Source organism: Arvicanthis niloticus, chromosome 14 (genome assembly GCF_011762505.2).
Source record: "Arvicanthis niloticus isolate mArvNil1 chromosome 14, mArvNil1.pat.X, whole genome shotgun sequence".
NCBI lineage: Eukaryota > Metazoa > Chordata > Mammalia > Rodentia > Muridae > Arvicanthis > Arvicanthis niloticus.
In genome coordinates, this window is record NC_047671.1 from 38,422,109 (window position 1) to 38,447,500 (window position 25,392).

The 25,392-nt window shown below is 37.2% G+C and overlaps 1 protein-coding gene across 1 annotated transcript in view; it reads left to right on the forward strand.

Moving 5' to 3' along the window:
• Positions 1–25,392, forward strand: part of Dtwd2 (DTW motif tRNA-uridine aminocarboxypropyltransferase 2) — a 63,401-nt gene that overhangs the window by 22,429 nt on the left and 15,580 nt on the right. Inside the window, exons 2-4 of the mRNA XM_034518257.2 lie at positions 4,147–4,237; positions 6,672–6,766; positions 7,092–7,284. Of these exons, the coding sequence (XP_034374148.1) occupies positions 4,147–4,237; positions 6,672–6,766; positions 7,092–7,284 (379 nt within the window). The remainder of the gene's footprint in view (positions 1–4,146; positions 4,238–6,671; positions 6,767–7,091; positions 7,285–25,392) is intronic.

Genomic DNA, 25,392 nt, shown 5'->3' on the forward strand with positions numbered 1-25,392 from the left:
AATTAAAGGCTTTGCCACATGCTTTGTTCTGAAATTTCATTTAGTGATCTTTATATAAGACAACTGAGCAGCTCAAACAGCACTTTTAATAAAAATTTAGCATTATAACACAGTATTAATTTAGTAATTAAGTTCTGAGGGATGATGATAAGAAAATGTCGTCTTTGTTTTCAGTGATTAAATCATTATGTTTCTGTAAGAACTACAAACTTTGTATGTATAGTAAAGTTCTGCAATTCCCAACATACAGTAGCCTGAGATTCACAGGGCGTTTTAAGAAGCTGTTTGTTGGTCTTGCATTGTGTAATAGCAAGTGCATACAAAGTATGCATGTTGTATGTTCAGAACCAAGGCTGCAGGGAAACATGAAGTGCAATTCAGGCAAGTGCTGCCAGACACACTTCAGGTTTGTTATATGTTTGATTTTGATTAATTTTTGGTCATTGCACCACCAGAAACCTTTATTGTTTCCAGAATTTTGTGACTCAATCATTGAGGTACTTTACTTCATATTGATTTGTGACCCATACTTTGAGAAGCAGGAATCCAGATAATGTTTTAAGTAGGTGTCCTGGCTGGCTTTGAGTTAACTTGACACAAGTTAGAGTCGGGAAGAAGGAACCTCAGTTGAGGAAAGGCCTCCATGACATTTAGCAGCGGTAAGGCATTTTTTTCAATTAGTGATCAGTGGGGGAGGGCCTAGCCCATTGTGGATGGGGCCACCCCTAGGCTTTTTGGTCTTGGGTTCTATAAGAAAGCAGTCTGAGCAAGCCAAGGGGAGCAAGTCACTAAGTAGCACTCCTCCATGGCCTCTGCATCAGCTCCTGTCTCTAGGATCCTGTCCTGTTTGGGTTCATGTTCTGACTTCCTTTGATGATGAACAAAAATGTGGAAGTATAAGCTGTATAAACCGTTTTTTTCCCCCAACTTGCTTTTTGACCATGGTCTTTGCTTGCAGCAATAGAAACCTTAAGAGAAGGAATTGGTTGCTATAATAGCTATTTCAACCAGTTTACTCACACTGTATAGTTTAGTATAAACATTGCTTACATTACACGTAAGTAGAGGTAAGATTTGATGGTGGTCAGTCCTTTAAGTACACTGATAGAAATTCACTTGTTTATTGCTGTCAGTGTCACATGTCATTACGGCGGTAAGCACTCTTCAAGTGTTTATTGGTCATTTGTATCTCTCCTTTGAAAATTATTTATTCACCTCATTCTGCTCTTTTGCTTATTGGATGATGAATTTTTTAAATTTGGAGTTATTTATCGATTATAGATATTAATACCCAGTCACATGTTAGTTGTCAAGGATTTGTTCTGTAGTCTCACTCTTTACTCTGCCTATTTCCTTAGCTGTGGAGAAGCTTTTAATTTTGTGTAATCCCAGTTGTCAGTTCTTTGTAAAAGTAACTTTTATTTGCCTGAAATCTCAGCTTACTGCTGAATAAGCTCACCTTTTCTAGTTCTTTCTGAACGCTGGCTGGCTGGGTCAACTCAACTTTTCTGGCTCAAACTCTTCTCCAAGATGACTGAATCTTGGTTCTCTCAATTTCTCATTGAGTTGCTCTGCTTATTCTCAAACTAACCTTGGCCATTTGTTCTAATCTCCTAGCTCCTTCTTATTCTCCTGCTTCAACTGCTTCTGCTTAGGTGCACTGAACTGCATGAACTCGTGAACAAAGTCCACTCCGCTGCACTGCACTCACTGCGCTGACACCCGATTCACTCCCCTCCCACCTGACTGAACTCCTTCACTCTCCTGTACTGCTCTTCAATGGCTTTGCTCCTGAGTTGGGTGTGTTCTGTTTCTGACTCATTCTGTCAAATCTTTCTTTGATTTGTCATTTTTTTCTGCCTCTTAATCAGACATCATTATTTGGGATTAAAGGTGTGTGGTAAGGGAGTATCTATATTCCAGCTGGGTCACACAGACCTAGGTCTTTTGTTGCTGGATTAAGATCCCTCTATAGTTCTTGGGCTGTTTCCTGTGCTATTTGAGTTCATTACAGAGGCCCCCTACATATGCTTATATTTTTCTCTAGCACTTTCATTCTTAGGTTTAATGAGGGTCTTTGATGTATGTTGAACTTGGGGGACAAAGCAACAGGTTTAGTTGATTATTTAAAATCACAGCATCCTGTTTTAGCAGGATTATTTGTGAAGAGGCTGTTTTTTTCTCCAGAGGCTATATGTTTATGATTCCTTTGTAAAAGATTAAGTGACTATTGACATGTGGGCTTATCTATGGGTTCTCAGTTTTGTTCTGTTGGTCAGTGTCTGGTTTTGTGCCACTACAAGGCTGGTTGTATTACTGTCTGTGGCTTTGTTATCTTTGTAATATAGTTTGAGGCCTGGAATTTTGATACCATCAGTATTGTCTTTTCTGTTTAAGACTTCTGTGGTTGAAATTGAAGAGATACCTCAGCAGTTAAAAGTACTTGTTCTTGTTGGGGATGCAGGTTCAACTCCCAGAACCCACATGGGAACTGAAAACTGTCTGTAACTCTGGTTCCAGAGTCCAACACTCTGTTCCGGCCTCTGCAGGCACCATGTGGTACATATACATAGATACAAAGTACTCATATGCTTTGTTTGTTTTCAGACCCTGGGACAAGGGACTGAGGTGCATATTTTACATATTAAAGCAGACCTGGCCTCCAGGTTCTTCCAGCATCCCTCAGTCCTCAGACTTGTGGCATACCCTGTTCCCAATCAAGAACTTTCCAGCCCAGGGGCTGGGCTGCCCTTCCCCAGAGGCTTCTCCTTGTATAATCCAGACATTTTGGTCTGCCACATGTCTCTCTCTTCTCATCCTGTCCTCTCTGCACTACAGCCCACCCGCCCTTCCTCCCTTCCTCCCTTTTCTCTCTCTCTCTCTCCCCCTCTCTCTGTCTCTCTCTCCCCTCACCTATTTCCCCATGGCGACTCCCCTGTCCTAAATCTTTGGGGCTAGTGAAGTCCTTACCTAAGAGCAGCTTCCCAATAAATCTGCCTTTAATATAATCTAATCTGGCTTGAATTGGCTCATTTCACTTGCAGAGAGATAACCTATCACACATAAAATACATAAATATAAAAGACTATTGTTGTTATTTGAGTTGGCTTATGAATCTTAGGATTTTTTTGTTTGTTTGTTTCTAGTTCTGTGAAGAATGAAATTGTGACTCCAGTGTAAAATGTGAATATATTTACAATTGCTCTCTTTACTCAATTAATTACTTCCTTTATTAATATGTGGTGGCCTTAACTCTTCTGGATAATTTTGGTTTGAGTCTTCTTTTACCAGATATCAGCCATATTTTTCCTTCTGTCCTCTTGATACTGTTTTTAATTCTTTGCCCCTCAGTTTGTGGGTGTTTTTTCCAATGGGATATGTGTTCTGGAGACCAGACAGACAGATGTAGGTTTTGAATCCAGGCATCCAGTCCCTGTCTCTTTACTGGTGAGCTGTATCTATTTGCATGTAAAGTTGTTACTGAGAGATGTTTGCTAAATCCTATAATCTGTTGCTTCTTCCTTTCCTTGGCTGGGTTATTGTTTTTCGTTTTCTCACTTGCTAAGATTAGAGGTACCTAGTTCATTGTTATAGACAAGTGGACTTTTTTTTTGTTTATCCTTCCTCTTCTGCTAAAATTTATTTTCTATGCTCTTAGGACCTGAGACTTTTTTTTTTCCCTGCCTCTGGGTCCAGGCTTTTCTTTTTTTTCTTTTTTCTTTTTTTTTTTTTTTTGTCATGAGTTCTGTTCTTGATGTGAAAAGAAACAAAGTATTGCTTCATGAATGAAAAGACCCTGGTGACCTAGTAACTACTTTTCCATTAAAGACAACTAATATTTATTGAAGTTCTTTAATATTTACTAATTCATCTTGTGGTGGATCAAAACTATGGCTTTGTAAGTGCTAAACAAGTGCTATACCACTGAATTGTGGTGTATTGCCAAGCCCAGAATCTCTATGGATGATGAAGAATTTTCATGTCCGAAATATCTTATTAAATTCATTATGTTTTATTTTGAGCTTAAGTAGCTTTAGTAAGCCTCTGTAGTTATAAAACATGGTATGATGTTGGCTGCCATATTAGGATGATGTTATATCACGTTTTAAAATTCACTGGTTCTTTTTTCTCTTTTTTCTTTTTTAGCCGGCCCCAGAAAGTGTGCCTATGTCCATATCTACCAGTGCATCCACTTCAGATCTCCACCCATTTGTATATAATCCAGCACCCAGCAGAGGTGAGTTAGTGTTTTCAGGAGAAGTACGAGTTCCCCAGAGGAAACACGCGTAAGCCTGCTCATTCCTCACTGCTCTACAGTGTCCCAGAAGAACCGTTGTTGATGATAAGTATATTTTATATTTTGAAAGCTTTATCTATTAGATGATAGTAGATGCTAGAGACAATGGTTCTTATGATTCTATTATAGGGTAAAGATTTAGAACTCCCCCAGATTTGCATGATATAAATATTCAATTTTGTGAATAAAGAACTCAGAAAAAAATGATTTCTTTTAGAACTTTGGCCATAGTCTTTGCTCCTTGAAGTCTTTCCTTGCTAGAGTAGATACTGACTTTGGCATTTTACTCTTATAAAATGGATATGAAGGTACAATTTTCTTCTTTTAGGTGGCTAGAACAAACACATTTACTTTGTACTGTGCCATCTGTGAAACTTTTAAATTAACACTCTTTTACTCTGTTTAGAATTAGACGTGTGCCACTGTGTGTGCATGTTTGTGAGTTTTGATTTGTGATGAGGGGATGTAAGGGAATCAAAGAACATTATACATTTGTCGGTACAACTAGTGAGAGAATGATGTAAACGGGACTTAGTGTTAACCAAGTGAGAACTCCTTAGGGTTTAGAACGCAGGACCTCTCATCCTCAAGCAGGCTGTAACAAACAGGTAATAGCAATTATTTTACTTTTTAAATTCACAGCCTATTCAAAGATACAATAAGGATGTGAAATAAAGTAGCCTTTTATGTTTTCTGAATGATGAATACTATTTCTTTGTTGCAAGTTGTTTCTTGGCAGCTCCTTCTCAGACTTCACAGCAGGCTCTTGTGATGCTGTCATTTTTGCTGCTGGATTATCTTTCTGTAGTGAGAATTTGGTTTCTTTGTAAAACACAGAAATATTATGGGAATACGCTTTTATTTCAATCCCAGATGTGGGATATATGGGGCTGCTTCAGATTGTTCACAGCAGCGGATTTGCCTCGGGCTCTAGCAGGGGTTTGATTTTGTCAGTTGTAGATAGTTTCTGTGATTGTGTGACACATTGAATTCTGGGAACTTTTCAGAGGCTATAAGTGCTTGGGCCCTATGAGGTGGGGTGGGTTGTGGTTGTTGGATGGTTGCTGTTGGTTGTGGTTTGTTGTAGTCTGTGCAAAGAAGAAATAAGAAGAAAGTAGATGTCTTGCCTGCAAAGATGAAACTTGCCCCAAGGAACTCAGTGGCCCTACTCAGCAGGAAGTGGTTTAGGGATAATGTCACTCTCTTTCCTCTCTATTCTACTCAGCAGGAAGTGGTTTAGGGATAATGTCACTCTCTGTCCTCTCTATTCTTTTTTCTCTCCTATCTAGAGTTAGGGGATTAAAAGGGTGGAAAACAAGGTAGGCAAAGTGGAAGAAGGAAGAACCCACAAAGTAAGCTCGTTGTGAGCAGTGGAAGCCAGGATGCTGAGGAAAACTGCTGCTGGTGGTCAGCGTTTGCTTGGGTTTTGTATTTTGAATCCTGCAGCCTATTTACATGGGAGGAGAGAGGAGGCCATTGGGTGGGCATTGTCTTCATTGGCAATTTAGAATTGTGTAAGAAAGCTACTTCCCGCTGGGCTCTGGTGGTGTATGCCTTTAATCCCAGCACTTGGGAGACAGAGGCAGGTGGATTTCTGAGTTCGAGGCCAGCCTGGTCTACAGAGTGAGTTCCAGGGCAGCCAGGGCTACACAGAGAAACCCTGTCTTGAAAAACCAAAAAAAAAAAAGAAAAAAAAAGAAAAAAGAAAGCTACTTCCCTTTTGCAGGTAACGTTGTGGAGACTTTTGTATTTTAGTTTAGAGTCTAGTATGTTTTGTTCCTTAAATTATTCCCTTTGATCATTAGGAAGTGTTAAAATTAGTGGCTGTTGTTTTGACATGGCCTTTGTTTTATCTTTTGAGCATTTTGATGCTTTTTTGGTCTAGAGATACAGGTTATCATCTGCAAATTGACATGTTCAAAATGTAATTAATGTTGAAATAAAAAGCTTATCAATAAGTTATTCAGTTTAACACAAATTTACATGCATTTATAATTTACTTAGTTTATTATTAAGATTTATTAATTATACATAATAATGGGTTTCCTTCTGGCATTTGTATACATATCTACAAAGTGTTTTCCCCTATAATTTATAATCCTAACCATTAGCCTGTAAATATATATATATATAAAGTTTAAAAAGTGTGCTTGTATTATACTGATAGAGAAATGTTATCTCTTCTTAAACTCTGATCTTGATTAAAAGTCTTGTAAAAATATATTAAGCTAGAAACCGGATGTTTCTCAGAGAAATTTTTGTTCTGCAATGCTGATGTTGGTCCTCAGGTCCTCGCACTTTATCACTGAGTTCTATCAGAAAAGCTTAGATGTGCTTACCTAGGTGATAACTCCACGCTAATGTTTCCTTAAAGGAAAGCAAAGTGCTGCGCACAGTCCCTCTGCTAGCAGCATGCCTTCCTCCAGACAAATGCACAGTCAAGATCGGCCGACGCTTCAGTGAAGAGCGGTAAGTGGACTGACTGAGTGGGTGGGTGGTTGGGAATAGTTCTTTTCTACATAGATGCTTCTTTGGGAGGGTTAAAAATGATGCCACTGGCCATTGGATTGGAAAGCCTTGGCAGGAAATAATGACGAGAGAGAACCCACATGGAAGAACTGTGCTGAGGAGGCAGTGTGTCAGTCACCAGAAGCTGAGGCTTTGATTGGCCTTTGAATTAGTGTCTCCATTCAGCAAGATGGCAGAGGGAATGTTGCTTAGGTATTCACTAGTGTAGTAAAACTTTTGTTTTCCCCACACCTAACAAAGATATCTTAAAAAATTGTTGTTTTAGAGATGTTGAACTTGCAACTGTTTGCCGGGACTCTGGGACATTAATATTATATCCAGGGGCTGAAGCTACTAATTTGGAAGAATTTATATTAGATTATCCTACTTATCCTTCCACAATCATCCTCATTGATGGTACATGGAGCCAGGCTAAGGACATTTTCTATAAGAATTCCTTGTTCCGACTTCCCAAACAGGTAAACTAACTACTTTAACAAACAGTAAACACAATTATAGAATTACATGCTATTTAGGTTTTGATGAAAAAATACTTTAATATATGAATTAAGTAATATTTATATGTATGAATATATGCACTTAGATATACCTATGTTATAAGTGAGTATATATACTTAAATTTGTATGTAAAGAAAATTTCAATTGTATTATCTTTTTATGTATATAAATGATTTTGTTAAGAAATATATTTAGCTTGGACAGTGTTGGCACACACCTTTAATCTCAGAACTTGGGAGACAAAGGCAGGTGGGTCTCTGAGTTCGAGTCAACCCTGGTCTAATAGAGTGAGTTCCAGGACATCCAGGACTACACAGAGAAACCGTGTCTCAAAGACAGAGACGGGCAGGGAAGGAGGAAGGGAGAGAGGGACAAGTGGAGGGAGGGAGGGGAAAAGAAAGAAATGATGCTATATTTAAATAGTTCTTATTAGTAATGATTAAACTTTTGCAAAGTACTTTTGGGGTAGTCATTATTATCATATGGTTTATTTTTCATTTTTCTAAAATCTCTTTAACATTTAGTGTGTGTGTGTGGGTGTGTATGTGTGCATGCGTGCGTGTGCATGCATTTCAGGTTTGACATAATTTGTTGTAATCAGAGATTTTGAAGTATTGGATTATGTCTGTGTTCCTTGGAGTGAAGTCTCCTGATTGTTGATATTCTGTGTGCAGCTGGTACTTTTATTCTATGCAATGTATTGAACTGTAATGCACATGTTTCCGTACCTGGCAAGTTTGGGGACCAAGGTTATTCCAACTTCACAGGGTGAATTGAAGAAATATTTCTCTATGGCCTAGAATAAGTTACCTGTAGAATAAGATCCTCTGTAAAAATAAGATGGAATGAATTGGTAAAGCTGTCTGCTCTGGTCACTTAAAAAAAAAGGTAGCATTTAAATCCCTTCAAACTCTTCTGTGGACATGTCAAGCTTTTTAGTTACATTTGACCCTTCTTTCTATATTTCTTTAGGGGATTCTTTCTTCCAAGTGAGCAGTAATATATATATAGTTAAACAGTTAACTTGTCCTGAGTGTGTTCTTTCTTGTTTCTAATCATACACATCCAGATCCACACACACGGACACACAGATACACCCATGTACACACACCTGTACACAGACACATGCACACATACTTCTCATAAAGTTCTCTACTTTATGAGCTTTTAAAAGATTTTATATTGTTTATAATTGCTGTTATAGTTTGTTTTCACTTTACTAATATCATCTTGATCAATTTTTCAGTTGTATTTTTAATTGACATACTTGTGTATGTTATGGAGTGATTCTCTCGGGCAAATATATACTGCTTAGTGCTAAATTAGTATACTGAGTGTCATTACCTCGAGTATTCATTGTTCTTTTGTACTGAGAACATTTCCTCAACTGTGACTGTTTCTTCATGGTAAGAATATTAAGATTTATTTTCCAGCTATTTTGAAGATGTCTGTTCTTTTTTTTATTGGCTATTTTATTTACATTTCAGATATTATCCACTTTCCCCATTTCTCCTCCCACCCAGAAATCTCCTATCCCATCCCCCCTCCTCCTGCTTCTATGAGGATATACCCCAACCCACCCACCCACTCCCACTTCCCCACCCTCGAATTCCTCCACACTGGAGCATCCAACCTTAACAGGGACCAAGGATTTCCTCTCCCACCTATGCCTGACAAGACCATTCTCCCCTACATATACAGCTGGAGCCATGGGTCTCTCCCTATGTGCTCCCAGGCTGGTGGTTTAGACCTTGGGAGCTCTGGTTGTTTGGTATTGTTGCTTTTCCCATGGGGCCTCAAACCCTTTCAACTCTTTTCAGTCTTCTCTCCAACAACTCCATTGGGAACCCCATGATCAGTTCAATAGTTAGCTGTGAGCATCCGCCTCTGTATATGTTAGGCTCTGGCAGACCTCTAAGGAGATAGCTAGATCAGGCTCCTGTCAGCATGCACTTTCTGGCATCCACATCAGCATCTATCTTTGGTGACTGCACATGGGATGGATACCCAGGTGGAACAGTCTCCAGACAACCTGTCCTTCTGTTTCTGTCCCACACTTTGTCTCCATATTTGCTCCCTAGAGTATTTTGTTACTTCTTCTGAGAAGGACCAAAGCACCCACACTTTGGTCTTCTTTCTTCATGAGATTCATGTGGTCTGTGAGTTGTATCTTGGGTATTGTGAGCTTTTGGGCTAATATCCAATTATCAGTGAGTGCATACCATGTGTGTTGTTTTGTGATTGGGTTACCTCACTCAGGATGATATTTTCTAGTTCCATCCATTTACCTAAGAATTTCTGCAATTCGTTGTTTTTAATAGCTGAATAATACTCCATTGTGTAAATGTACCATATTTTCTGTATTCATTCCTCTGTTGAAGGACATCTGAGTTCTTTCCAGCTTCTGGCTATTATAAATAAGGCTGCTATGAACATAGTGGAGCATATGTCCTTGTTATATGTTGGAGCATCTTCTGGGTATATGCCCAGGAGTGGTATAGCTGGGTCCTCAGGTAATGCTATGTCCAATTTTCTGAGGAACCTCCAGACTGATTTCCAGAATGGTTGTACCAGCTTTCAATCCCTACAACAATGGAGGAATGTTCCCCTTTCTCCACATCCTCACCAGCATCTGCTGTCACCTGAGTTTTTGATCTTAGCCATTCTGACTTGTGTGAAGTGGAATCTCAGGGTTGTTTTGATTTGCATTTTCCTAATGACTAAGGATGTTGAGTATTTCTTTAGGTACTTCTCGGCCATTCGAGTTTCCTCAGTTGAGAATTCTTTGTTTAGCCCTGTACCCCATTTTTAATAGGGTTATTTGGTTGTCTGGAGTCTAATTTCTTGAGTTCTTTGTATACATTGGATATTAGCCCTCTATTGGATGTAGGATTGGTAAAGATCTTTTCCCAATCTGTTGGTTGCCGTTTTGTCCTATTGACAGTGTCCTTTGCCTTACAGAAACTTTGCAATTTTATGAGGTCCCATTTGTCCATTATTGATCTTAGAGCATAAGCCATTGGTGTTCTGTTCAGGAACTTTTTCCCTGTGCCCAGGTATTTGAGGGTCTTCCCTTCTCTTCTATTAGTTTCATTGTATCTGGGTTTATGTAAAGGTCCTTTATCCACTTGGACTTGAGCTTTGTACAAGGAGATAAGAATGGATCGATTTGCATTCTTCTACATGCTGACCTCCAGTTGAACCAGCACCATTTGTGGAAAATGCTGTCCTTTTTCCACAGTTTTAGCTCCTTTGTCAAAGATCAAGTGACCATAGGTGTGTGGGATCATTTCTGGATTTTCAATTCTATTCCATTGATCTTCTTGCCTGTCACTGTACCAATACCATGCAGTTTTTATCACTATTGCTCTGTAGTACCAATATTCATCTCATTTTTATATCAATAAGAAACTCGTACCAATGAAAACCTTGAGGTCAGGGATGGTGATTCCCCCCAGAAGTTCTTTTATTGTTGAGAATAGTTCTCGATATCCTGTTTTTTTTGTTATTCCAAATGAATTTGCAAATTGCTCTATCTCTATGAAGAATTGATTTGGGATTTTGATGGGGATTGCATTGAATCTGTAGATTGCTCTTGGCAAGATGGACGTTTTTACTATATTAATCCTGCCAATCCACTAACATGGGAGATCTTTCCATTTTCTAAGATCTTCAATTTCTTTCTTCAGAGACTTGAAGTTCTTGTCATACAGATCTTTCACTTGCTTGGTTAAATTCACTCCAAGATATTTTATTTTATTTGTGACTATTGTGAAGGGTGTCATTTCCCTAATTTCTTTCTCAGCCTGTTTATCCTTTGAATAGAGGAAGGCTACTGATTTGTTTGAGTTGATTTTATATCCAGCCACTTTGCTGAAGTTGTTTATCAGGTTTAGGAGTTTTCTGGTGGAAGTTTTAGGGTCACTTAAGTATACTATCATATCATCTGCAAATAGTGAAATTTTGACTTCTTCCTTTCCTATTTGTATCCCTTTGACTTCCTTTTGTTGTCTAATCAATCTAGCTAGGACTCCCAGTACTATATTGAATAGGTAGGGAGAGAGTAGGCAGCCTTGTCTAGTCCCTGATCTTAGTGGGATTGCTTCAAGTGTCTCTCCATTTAGTTTGATGTTGGCTACTGACTTGTTGTATATTGCTTTTACTATGTTTAGGTATGGGCCTTGAATTCCTGATCTTTCCAAGACTTTTACCATGAAGGGATGTTGAATTTTGTCAAATGCTTTCTCAGCATCTAGTGAGCTGATCTTGTGTGTTTTTTTTTTTTTTCCTTTGAGTTTGTTTATATGGTGGATTTCTGTATATTGAACTATCCCTGCATTCCTGGGATAAAGCCTACTTGATCATGATGGATGATTGTTTTGATGTGTTCTTGGATTCAGTTTGAAGGAGTTTTATTGAGCATTTTTGCATCTATATTCATAAGGGAGATTGGTCTGAAGTTTTCCTTTTTTGTTGTGTCTTTTTGTGCTTTAGGTATGAGCATAATTTTGGCTTCATAGAATGAATTGGGTAGTGTTCCTTCTGTTTCTATATTGTGGAATAGTTTGAAGAAAATTGGTATTAGGTCTTCCTTGAAGGCCTGGTAGAATTCTGCACTAAAACCAACTGGTCCTGGGCTTCTTTTGATGGGAGGCTTTTTATGTCTGCTGCTATTTCTTTAGGGGTTAAAGGACTGTTTAGATGGTTTATCTGGTCCTGATTTAACTACTTTGGTACCTGGTATCTGTCAAGAAAATTGTCCATTTCATCCAGATTTTCTAGTTTTGTTGAGTATAGGCTTTTGTGGTAGGATCTGATGATTTTTTGAATTTCCTAAGTTTCTGTTGTTATGTCTCCCTTTTCAGTTCTGATTTTATTAATTTGGATACTGTCTCTGTGCCCTCTGGTTAGTCTGGCTAAGGGTTTATCTATCTTGTTGATTTTCTCAAAGAACCAACCCCTGGTTTTGTTGATTCTTTGTGTAGTTCTTTTTGTTTCTACTTGGTTGATTTCAGCCCTGAGTGTCATTATATCCTGCTGTCTACTCCTCTTGGGAGTATTTGCTTTTTGTTCTATAGCTTTTCAGGTGTGCTGTCAAGTTGCTAATGTAAGCTCTCTCCAGTTTCTTTTTGTAGTCACTTAGAGCTATGAGTTTTCCTCTTAGCACTGCTTTCATTGTGTCCTATGAGTTGTGGTATGACAAGCCTCCATTTTCATTAAATTCTAAAAAGTCTTTAATTTCTTTTTTATTTCTTCCTTGACCAAGTCATCATTGAGTAGAATATTGTTCAGTTTCCAAGTGTATGTGTGCTTTTCATTGTTTTTGTTATTATTGAAAACCAGCCTTATTCCATGGTGATCTGATAGGATGCAAGGGGTTATTTCAATCTTTTTTGTATCTGTTGAGGGCTGTTTTGTGACCAATTATGTGGTCTATTTTGGAGAAGGTACCATGAGGTGCTTAGAGAAAGGTATATTCTTTTGTTTTAGGATGAAATGTTTTATAGATACCTGTTAAATCTATTTGGTTCATAACTTCTGTTAATTTCACTGTGTCTCTGTTTAGTTTCTGTTTCCATGATCTGTCCATTGCTGAGAGTGGAGTGTTGAAAACCCCCAGTATTATTTTGTGAGGTGCAGTGTGTGCTTTGAGCTTTAGTAGAGTTTCTTTTATGAATGTGGGTTCCCTTGCATTTAGAGGAAAAATGTTCCGAATTGAGAGTTAATTTTGGTAGATTTTTCCTTTGATGAGTATGAAGTGTCCTTCCTTATTCCTTTTGATAACTTTTGGTTGAAAGTCGATTCTATTGGATATTAGAATGGCTACTACAGCTCGTTTCTTAGGACCATTTGCTTGGAAAATTGTTTTTCATTATTTTACACTGAGGTAGTGTCTGTCTTTGTCATTGAGGTGTGTTTCCTGTCTGCAGCAAAATGCTGGGCCCTGTTTAAGTATCCAGTCTGATAGTCTACATCTTTTTATTGGGGAATTGAGTCCATTGATGTTAAGAGATATTGAGGAAAAATGATTATTGCTTCCTGTTATTTTTATTATTAGAGGTGGAATTATGTTTGTGTAGCTATCTTCTTTTGGGTTTGTTGGAAGATTAATTTTTTGCTTTTCCTAGGTTGTAGTTTCCCTCCTTGTGTTGGAGTTTTTTTTTTGTTTTTTTTTGTTTTTTTTTTTTTTTTTTTTTTTATCTGTTGTCCTTTGTAGTGCTGGATTTCTGTGCCTGGCTGTGTTACCCAGGATATTGTTGTCATGGTCTATCCATGGTGCTGCACATGACAGGGCTTTATTCTGTATGGCTGACTTATAGCTCACCAGACATAAGTGAAACTCAGATATGGAGGAAATTGTCTTTTTTCTTCTTCCCTGTACAGCTTTCTTTGGAGAATTTTGTATATTGTGGCTTGCTTGCCAGAAAGTTTTCTAATTTGTATGTATCTTGAAATACCATTATTTCTCAGTTTTTAAACATAACATCAATGGGCGAATAATCATAATTATTTTCTTTCTGAGGTTGAAATATTTCACTTCAAGCTTTTCTGGTTTTGTAGAGTGCTGATGTAAGGTCTGATTCTTGTGGTGTTCCTCCTTCTGCATGCGAGTTGATGACTGTCTGATTCTACTTTTAATATTGTTTCTTTTTACTGTTGACGTCTTTACTATGATATATCATGGAAAGATCATGTCAATTTGTGGTTCTTCTCTTTGTTTTTATGTGTACTTTTTTTTTCTAGGTTTGGGAACTTTACTGCTATAGTTTCATTAAAGAGGGTGTGTATTTCTTTTAGCATTACCTCTGCTTCTTTTTTTAATCCCATAAATTCTTAGGACTGGACTCTTGAGTGTATCACAGTCTTCATGGAAATATTGGTTGCTTTAAGTAATTTTGCTCACATATGTATTGTCTTAGGGTTTTACTGCTGTGAACAGACCCCATGACTAAGGCAACTCTTATAAGGGCAACATTTAATTAGAGCTGGCCTACAGGTTCTGAGGTTTAGGCCATTATCATCAAGGTGGGAGCATGGCAGCACCCAGGTAAGCATGGTGCAGGAGGAGCTAACAGTTCTACATCTTCATCTGAAGACTGGCTCCTGCATGGTTAGGAAGAAAGATCTCATTGCCCACTCCCACAGTGATACACTTCCTTTAACAAGGCCACACCTCCTAATAGTGCCTCTTCTGGGCTAAGCATATTCAAACTGCCATATGTATGCTTGTTTATGTATATGCATATATATGATTGTATTATTTTCCATCCTTGAGGAACTTCTTCATATTGTACAGTGTTGTCTATTGATGATGCTTTCTGATGTAGTTTTTATTTGATTAATCATTTCTTTCATTTCCAGTATTTCTGTTGTTTTTTTTTTTTTTTTTTTTTTTTTTTCATATTTTGGTTTCCTGAATTGAAGTTTTCTTATATACATTTTGGTCTTTCGGCTCCAATTTACTATTTCATTCACTTTGAAGATTGTCTTGCCAAAGTTTTGAATAGATTTTTTTAGTTTGTGTGTTTGTTTGTCTGAATGTTCAATATAGTCATTGATTTTTTTTTAAGGTAGGGCTGTAAATTCTTGGTAGTCCAGCTATCTCAGCAGTTTCTGCCTTCTTTTTATAAGGGCATTGGGAAGTTGGGGATGGGCTGTGGTAAGCAGTTGTGTTATTCTTTTTGTGGAGTTTTGCATGTCTGTAGAATGAGTTTATTTTATAGTTTTAACTTTCTCTTCTTTCTCTCTCTTTGGCTGTTTTGTTTTCTGCGAGTCCTAGAGAGAGAGTTACATTAACTTCACTTTTGTTTCCTGAATATTTACGGTGGGAATACAGTGAGATGCCCCACTTTCCATTGGCAGACTTTGGTTTTTATAGCTATGGAGAATATAGGAGAACCTTCTCATTACACTTGTTATGTTTAGAGACAGCAGCTTGGGTTATTAGAGAAAGTCTGATTATAGATTTGTTTTAGAGCTGGGTGTATTATTATTTGAGTAGCAAAGTGTGGAAGAAATAGGGAAAGAAGAGAGAGAGGACACTGTGTGTCTGAGAAGCTGTGTGTATGGCTGAAGGTATGAGAGAGACTAAGGGGACTATTATAAATGTAGAAGAGAAGATTTGGGGGGATTGAGAAAAATGAAAATAGCTATTAAGGACAATTCTGGAAAGATAGAGGTTAAAACTTTGTATAACAACTGACATACAGATTTGTAAGTATAATTGCATAAGAAATAACAACAGGAGAAAATAATTACTAAAATGCTAGAGAAAAAAAACAAAAGCAAAAACAAAGATACAACCAACTAAAATTTAAAAAATGAAGAATGAAAACATAAAAATAAACCAGCCACCCAGCCAGCTGAAAAACCCACCAAACAAATTGGAAAAGAAGCCAGTCACGGTGGTACACATCTTTAATCCTAGCACTCAAGAGGCAGAGGTAGGTGAACCTCTGTGCAGTCAAGACTATCCTCATCTCCATAGCAACTCCCTGGCCATCCAAGTGAACCTTATTCTGAAAAGCAAAACTAACTGTGCTAGCTAGTTTTGTGTCAACTACATACAAACTATAGTCATCTTGAGAGGCTGGAACTCTTACAAAATGCCTCCAGAAGACCAGGCTGTAAGCAGACAAGCCTGTAGGGCATTTTATTAATTGGTGATCGATGAGAAAGGGTCCAGTCTACTGTGGTGGTGCCACTCTTGGGCTGGTGGTTTTAGGTTCCATAAGGAAGCAGGCTGAGCAAACAAGCCATGATGTTTTGTGAAATAATTTGGGGAGTATTGACATTAACTCTACTTTGAAAGTCTGTTAGAATTAAGTGTTAAAACCATCTGGCCCTGTGTTTTTCTTTGTTAGGAGACTTTTAATAACTGATTCTATTTCACTAGAGGTTATAGGTTTGTTTAAGTTGCGTATCTGAGCTTGTTTTAACTTCAGTAATTGTTATTTATCAAGAAAATGATCCATTTCTTTTAGTTTGGTAGAGTACAGGTTTTTAAAGTACATTCTTATGATTGTTGGGTTTTCTTGGTGTTTGTTGTTATAGCTTCCTTTTCATTTCTAATTTTGTTCATTTAGATATTCTCTCTTTTCCTTTTAGTTAATTTGAATAAGATTTTGTCAGTCTTATTGATTTTTCTCAAAGAACAAACTCTTTCTTTCATTGATTAATTGTATTGTTTCTTTGTTTTTATTTTTTTAGCCCCAAGTATGATTATTTCTTGCTATCTACTTCTTTTGGGTATGATTTCCCCCCCTTTTTGTTCTAAAGCTTTCAGGTGTGCTGTTAAATCACTAGTATGAGGTATCTTTCTTTCTCTCTCTCTCTCTCTCTCTCTCTCTCTCTCTCTCTCTCTCTCTCTCTCCCTCCCTCCCTCCCTCCCTCCCTCCCTCCCCCTCTCTCTCTTTTTCGAGACAGGGTTTCTCTGTGTAGTCCTGGCTGTCCTGGAACTCACTCTGTAGACCAGGCTGGCCTCGAACTCTTTTTTTTTTTTTTTTTTTTTTGGCAGACACTTAGCTAATCTAGCTTTTAGAACCGCCTTCACTATATCCCATAAATTTGGTATGTTACATATTCATCTCAACTCAATTATAGAAAGTTTAATTTCTTTTTTTTTAATATTTTTTATTTATTTATTTTATTTATATGATGAATACACTGTACCTGTCTTCAGACACCCCAGAAGAGGGCGCCAGATCCCATTACAGATGGTTGTGAGCCACCATGTGGTTGCTGGGAATTGAACTCAGGACCTCTGGAAGAACAAGCAGTGCTCTTAGCCGCTGAGCCATCTCTCCAGCCCGAAAGTTTAATTTCTTAATTTATGTGTTGACCCATTTTTATTCAGTAGGAGTTGTATGGTTTTTATGAATTTTCAAGATTTCTGTTATTTCTTTTGTTGTTGATATCCAGCTTTGATCACATAGGTCAGATAGGATGCAAGGTATTGTTTCAATTTTCTTATATCTCTTTAGACTTGTTTTGTGTCTGAGTATGTGGTTAATTTTGGAGAAATTTCCATGGGATGCAATGTAGAAGGTATATTCGTTTGTGATTGGGTGAAGTGAATCTGTTAGGTTCATTTGGTTTATAATGTCTGTTACCTCCAATATTTCTCTGTTTAGTTTTTGTGTGAATGACTTTTCCTTTGGTGAGAGTGTGGTATTGACGTCTCCTACCAACAGTGTGTGAGGGTCAGTATGTGTTTTAAGCTGTAGTAGTGTTTTTTTTTATATTTGAGTGTCCCTGCGTTTGGTATATAGATAGTAAGAATTGCAGTGCCTTCTTGGTAGATTTTTTCTTTGATGAGTATGTAGTAGTTTCCCCTATCTCTTCTGATTAGTTTTGGTTTGAAGTATAAGTTATTCAGATATTAAATGGCTACACAAGCTTGCTGCTTATGTTCATTTTCTTGGAATATCTTTGTTCATCCTTTTGCCTTGAGGTGATGTCTGTCCTCGATGTTAAGTGTGTTTCTTGGCTGAGCATTCTGAAGTCTTTTATTTGCATGTTGAGCTGTTGTGGGCCTTGGTTTTGATTGTCTTCTACTGTAAGAAGCTTCTCCAATGACTGTTGAGAGATGCACCTATGTATGGATATAGCAGTAAGTCATGAGGAATCATTTTAATGTAATGTCCATTAAACAGAATAGAAGTTTTCCCATATGGTTGAATTTATATTCTTTTATTAGACTAATAGTAAATTGGAAATTAAAGTATAAGATTTCCTCCATTTATTTCTGATTTTAAAGGAAGTGTGACTATAAAATATTGGAAAGTGATAGTCATGTCTGACAAACAATACAATTGGCATTTCTACACAATATACCTTTTGATCATTTATACTGTGGGTATTAATTACATGAATAATTTTACTAATATCTATCTATGGCTAGCTTCCTGGGAGGAACTTTCCTCAGGAATATCCTGTGACATATTTTTAATCACTTTTTTTTGAATTTTTTATGTTTATGTTTCATCTTACTTTTTGTTTGATTTTATTTAGTCATGAGGATACTACCCAACCAGACCCTATTAGCCAATTTGGTCCTACAGAAACACAAAAGCAACTAACTCAATAGTGAACAATAAATTAATTTAAGCATAATTTAAATGACTATAGAAAATACAATTAAGAAACAAAATATAATTGTAATTATACAGAGGATGTTATATAATATAATAATTTAATGATTATAAATTTAATGAAAACAAAATAACATGACCAACATGAACTGCCAATTGGGCTGCTAAATATAGACTATTTTTTCTTATTTTGTAAGAAGATAAAAAGCAAGAGAGTATTAAAAATGTACAAGCCTAACCCAGCTGAGGTGGTGCATCCCTGGAATCCCAGCAGTCTGGAGACAGAAGCAGGTGTGATATGTGAGTGTGAGGCCAGCAGGGTCTACGGAGTGAGTTCCAGGACAGCCAGAGCTAACACAGAAAAAAACCTGTCTCAAAATCACAACAACAACAAAAAATGTGTATGTGTGTTAAATAGATTGGATTGGGAAATTCTTGCCACAACACACACACACACATTTTGTGTTTCTGTCACAAAACACCTAAACAAGGGCAAAAAATATTTACTCCAGGTCCTTGGTTGTCTGGCTTCATTACTGTGGGCCTGATAGGCTGAGCATTGTGATGGCAAGTGTGTGGAGAAAACTGGCTATTAAAAAAAATTACCTTTCAAATTGTGTAATATTTTACTAGTCGCATTTAAATAGCATGTATGAAGGTTTACCTAGGAGACTACAATTAAGAATTAATTTTCAAACATTAATTTTACTCTGAGGTTTTCTATAGTGATGCATATTTCAAAAAGAATATTATTTACACTTTTTAATTTGATACTGGTTTCTGTGAATTGCTTTAATTTTCTCACAGGAGTGTTACAAATGCTGTTTTGCGGTTGGCTGTGCCCACAATGTTCTTAGCCATGTCTATGCTAGTGATAGTTGTCTCATTTGCCTGTTGCTGTCTGCACAGAGAGCAGCTGACACAGCCGAACTCAGACTTCTCAGCAGCATGCACTGATGGACATTCCCTAAAGATGAGCAGTGCATGTGCTCTAACTGCTAGTGCACACAGTGTGCTATAAGACGTGCACCAGCTTTACTCTGGGAGTCTGACATTTGCCATGTGTGGGGCAGAAGGTGCCTACATGATGAGCCTCCAGGAAAAACTGTAGATACTATTTCTGAGAAGCTTCTCCTGTGGCCAACACTGCACATACTGTTAGAATTCACTGCTGCAGGATTTATGTGTGTCTTGTGTATTACTATTATCATTACTGTTAGAGGTCTCTAGGAACCTCATGCATGTTTTCACTGGGACTAGACCCCTGGGTTTTGCTTTTGTTTCTTTTGCTGTACTAATTCTTAGTCATAACTTTGACTTTGGGTGCTTTTTAGTTCTGGCAAGTCACTGAATCTTTGGATAGTTGTGGGGACTCCTAGAACACTGTATAATAGACTTCACTTAATGTCTCAAACTTAATGTCTCAAAGCACCAGCTGTTTTACATTATCTCACAGTCCAGTCACAGTTCAGTATGCTGTTGACAGAGCTCACATTGAAATATTCATCACATGGTTGGCCTGTACTAGAAGGCCAAGTTTCTGCAAATACCTGGCACAGTGGCAGGTATAGCTGGATGGTGGAATCAGACTGTTGGTTGGAGTGGATACCTGTAACTTTTATGATATTAGCACCCTAAATGCTATAACCTTAAATACAGATAACCTGGACTAGACAGCTCATTTAATTTTTTATTTTATATCCTGGACTGCGTTGTATTTTTATTGGGAAGAAAAGTTGTAGTACTGAATTCCCTATACTTGCATGTATGTACGTGGTATATAAGCTGGTTATCGTAAGTGAGAGCACAGTGAAACCACTGAACTCTGCTCCAGCAGTAGACAGAAAGGTTTATTAGGGAATCAAACTGTTTACTGGGTGTGGTGGGAGTCAGAGAGAACAGCAAAATAGTGGAAAAGCAGATTTTATATGACAGACAGCAGGGTTGTGGTCTTTGAGCTAATACAGGCTATTCAAATTGACCAGGAACTAGATGCCCTTGTCTGAGGCAGTTGGCTGTTGTGTGGATAAGGGATGGACAGCGTGGTTTTCATTCTAATATAGAAACCCACCCACCTTCAGGCTTCTGTTTACCCAATAATAATCCTTCTGCTTTCTGAGCCCCCTTCCATTTAGGACACTGCCCTTTTGAGGTCCTTTTTGGACCTAACAGTAATTCCTTTCATTTTTTCCCCCCAACTATCTTTTTCAAATCTTAAGGAACATGTTTTATTCTTTGAATGATTCTATGTGCATATATCTTTGTTTGTCTTATTAATACAATAACATCCTCTCCTGGCTCTGGTATTTCTAAGATAAGCAATTTCTGATTATATACCCATTATAGAGTATCTGTTCTTCCTTTTAAATCTCAACCTTTTCAGGTTCATATTTTATTTGAAAATAAAAGTCTGGCCAGCATATAAAAGTGAGAGCTAAGATACACTCCAACTTTTGTTTTCCAGAAGAACTATGGAGGACAGATGTCTATTTATAGAATATATTACAGGTCCTATTTTATGACTAGAAATTAGTTTTACTTAATATAGAAGCATTTCCAACATGTTATGAGACGTATTTTTTGTTTACTCACTCCTTTGTAGCTCCTGATAGACCTTGTAGTCCTTCTCTCTGAAGCATGGAGTATCTTCAAATCTTATCTAAGAATAATTTGATCTTTTCATGTACAGTGTTCCTATGTGAGTGTTAATTTTTTTATATTTAATGCTTGTGTTTGTATTTTAGTATTTATAAATGATAACTTTTTAGAGGTATTACATGTTAGAAAATAATTTTGAATAAATTTTATTTTATGTAAATAAAAATTGAGGTATAAATACTAATGATTTCATGTTCTTATGAATTAGCAAGCTTGAGAAAAAGAAGAAAGGGATGAGAAGACGGGTCTTCTGACTTCAAATCTCTCTGCTGATCTTAATCTTACCTAGGCTCCTCTGGTTGTTAGGGAAAGCTATGTGTCCATCTCTGTCTGGACAATGAATTTGTTTTGTTTGCCTCTCTTTCCTTCCCTCCCTTCCTCCCTCCTCCATTCCCCCTTCCTTTCTCCCTCCCCTCCTCCCTTCTTTCTGTTGTCCTTTTACTTTGTCTTGGTTGAGGTAGCAGGATACTATACACTTGGCTTGCAGTAGAGGTTGAATGAATGATCTTAGCTTTGTTTTTGGAAACCTAAGAAGTACCACAAAACTCTTATTTGAACCCATGTTTCTTTATTTTAATACGCTATCTAGATGAATTAATTTTAGCCCCGAATTCTAACTTCACAGTCTGCTTACTGTAATGGGACCTAGACCTTGTGTTCTAGTTCTAGTGTTTTAGGTCTTGTTCTTACACAGTGGATCACAGCCCTCCAACCACTTGTTTCAAAGTAGCACAGTGGGCTGACTCCCTTACCTGTCTTACCTGTCTTTGTTACTAGATAGAATGATTTTTGGTTGACTACTGTTATGGTGCTACTGAAGACTTTAATAAGGTTTGGTGGAAGTGTGGGTGGAGCTGGGAGGGAGGGAAAACTGTGGTCTGGATATGTTGTATAAGAGAAGAAGCTATTTTCAATTAAAAAATAAAATAACACACCTTTTCAGATAAAAAAATAGTAGTTGTTTTGGTCACCAGCGTTGGGTAGAACCTTATAATTGCAGTCCTTAGTTCCCACTCCCTCCTTTTCCACATTAGTGAGTACTGACATTGAGATTCTTAATGCTCTTTTTATTTGTGTATGCCATTCATTATGGGCATCCTAAACTACTAATTAGACATATAATTGTTTGTATATAATATGTTTTCATTCAAATGTTCTGTACTGTTCTTAGGACATTGATAATTCAGAATCTCTTTAAAGCAATATATTCTCAGTCTTCAGTTTGAAGGGGTGGTTCGGATCTGCCAGTCATTTCCAGGTAGATAGTGAATTGAGTGAGGGTAGGAATATTATTATTTAGAATGAGAACATAGATTAAAATAAAGAGAGAGAGGGAGTGTGTTGAGGAGGGAGGGGGGGAGAGAATGAGAGAATATATAAGATTGGGGCTTGAGAAACTGGAGTGTTTACTGTAAAAAAGACTGAATGTGTGGCCTGATGGATAGCAGGAAACCCAGGGAGTCTGGTATCTTGACAACAGAGAGTAGAGCTTCATTACAGTTGACCTCTGCTGTTAGATCAGTTAACATGAGGACGACTTTAGTGCTGGGATAGTTGTTGCAGTGCTGCTTTTAGTAAGACCAGTTTTAATGGAGGATAGAGATAGAAAGCAGACAGTCTTCTTAAGGGCCAGTTCCACAGGAGCTAATGGAGACCCCTGATACAAATAGTTTGGAGAGAAAAGGAAAGGAGTAGAAGCTGGTGGAATTGTGAGACCAGTGTGTGTGGGGTTGTTACTTAACTTATCCACATAAGACAGGCTCAAGCTTGTTTTAAGTCAACATGAAGGATTTAGTTAAAAGAGATCAAAGTAAGCAAAGGAATATTTGATAGTATGATAGTATCTTTCTCAGACAGTAGAAAGATGAATGATGGTGTTTTGAACATTCTTTCAGGTCACATGCTTTTATTTGAATATTGACAAGTGGACCTTGTCTCTTATTTAACTTTGTTCTTGGGTTTAGCCATTCTAACTGTAGTAGCTTGTGCCGCATTGTGGTATAATCTGCATTTTTGTCCCCTTGTGATCAGCGATGCCAAGCATCCTATTGAGTTTTGTCATTTGAATTTCATCAAGTGTTTATACTTTCCTACTTGGGAGACAGTTTTTATTGTTGAGATGCAACACTTTAAAATACATCTAAAAAGTCCTTGTCAGATTATGTCTTACAAATATTTATTTCAATTTCCACCTTGCTTTTCATTTGTTAATGTTGTTTTGAAGAACACATTTTTAACTTTAGTGAAGGCCAGTTTGTTCCATTTTTATGGTTTATATTATGACAATGAATACTGAGCTTAATTGTTTTGTGGCTTTGCTTACATAAAATTTGTGGATAAATTTTAGTGTGTGTGTGTATGTGTGTGTGTATATATGTGTATGTATATATTTACATGTGTCACTATGTGCATGTAGAAGAAAGAGGACAACTTGTAAAAGTGGGTTTCTTCCCTTTACCATGTCCTGGGGCCCTGAGGATCAAACACAGGTTATTGGACTTGTCAGCAATTTATTACTTAGTAAGCCATTTTGTTAGTCTCATTTTGTATGCTTATTAAATACTCATTTCTCGATTCCATGTATCTTGTACGTTGCAGTCATATCTGAAAGGGTCTACTAATGTGAGATGTTGGTATTTGTTTTTGAATCAGTGACTGTAACTTTAGAGAGTCATATTATTTTCTGGTGATGCATAAGCCTCTAACTGTAAATTTTTGGAGTACATTATTTAGAAATGTTCTGCATATCCACAATGAGAGTAGGCTGTGCGCAGCAGTGTATGCACTGTAGACTTCCATGCAACAGCTGTCACAGTTGGCAAAGTCATCCTAGAGAAGTGCTGTATTAAATTGGTCCAGTGGACACAATTAATTCAGAAAGAGGAGCTGTTTGCATGACAGGCATGCTTGGCATAGTTAGGCAGCTGGTATGATTATGTACCTCAATTATGGGGCCTGGTGGATAAAACTGCCTCTGCTTATGAAAAGATGAGGAGTGCACAGTATGAGCAGATGGTAAGAATGCTTGACTTTCTAATACCTTGCTGTATTACTAGTAATTTTTAAAGAATTGGGATATTTTTGTATAATTTGAGAAATACCCTGAATAAAATTGAAGAAATCTAGCTAAGCTAAATTGAGAGAAAGATGACACTAAATTATATTTTATTGCTTTTAGAAGTTACTAATGAATTTCATTGTTGGTTATAATTGTTATATAAACATGCAAGTAGCATTTGCATTTCCTAAGTTTATTGATGTTTATTATAAAATACAATACTTTAAGGTATTTTGCTTTTGTGGCCCATATATTTCTCTCTCAGAACATACACAAAAGCACATTACACACACACACACACACACACACACACACACACACACACACACACACACGCATACACACATACATGCATAAATGCAGCCTATATAAGCCATGAAATTTCATGTACTTTTTACTGGCTCTTAGCTACTTTTTGGTATTCTTGCTAAGTATGTATGTCCCAAATCAACTTGAAAGTGACTCTTTTAAAATTTATTGAACCAAAAGCAGATAGGTTATATTCTATAATTTATGGAAAAATTTAAAAAATTATCATTTCCATTTTCTGGGGGGTTAGTCTGAATCTGAGATAAAATTAGACCATTTTATGTCTCTTCAGTGTTGTGGCATCTGTTTTAAAGTGATCAATAGTTCTGGCCTAGATTGAAGGTGGTGAAGAAATGTTTATTCTTAAGTTCAAATTTAGATCTAGATGTATTGCAGAAGTTCTAAATAGCTGAGAATTTGTGTTAAGCTTTTGAGATAGGAATACTTTGAGGATAGAAAGGGGTATATTTAAATTTGTATTAGCACTGGCAAAGTCATGGATCTTGGAGGAGAACCTACAACCATCACCTCCCAAAACAGCACAATCCCTAACTACACTCCAAATATTTGTCCTTATATCGACAGATAAGTGTAGTTTTCACCTGTCATTAAGGAAACTTTTTTTTTTTTTTTGCAACAGATGGAGATTATTATAGAAAACCAGAACACATCAAAATGTGAAGTTGTGTAGCTTAGTCTCAATGGATATGTCTGAAATATAACTCAGGGAGTAGTGGGAATTGCAGTAGTGGGAATGGAAAGATAGTAGAAGTTGGCAGAACAGTGGTTTGCTGTGAGATTGTTTCTTTTAGGAATGTTAGAAGTGATACCATGAAGTCTTTCTTACCCACATGACTGCCTAAACATGACCTGAGTAAGAATGACATCAGTGGACATGCCAAAGTAGACAGGGACAGGGGTAGTATCACAAGGCCTGAACCTTACACAAA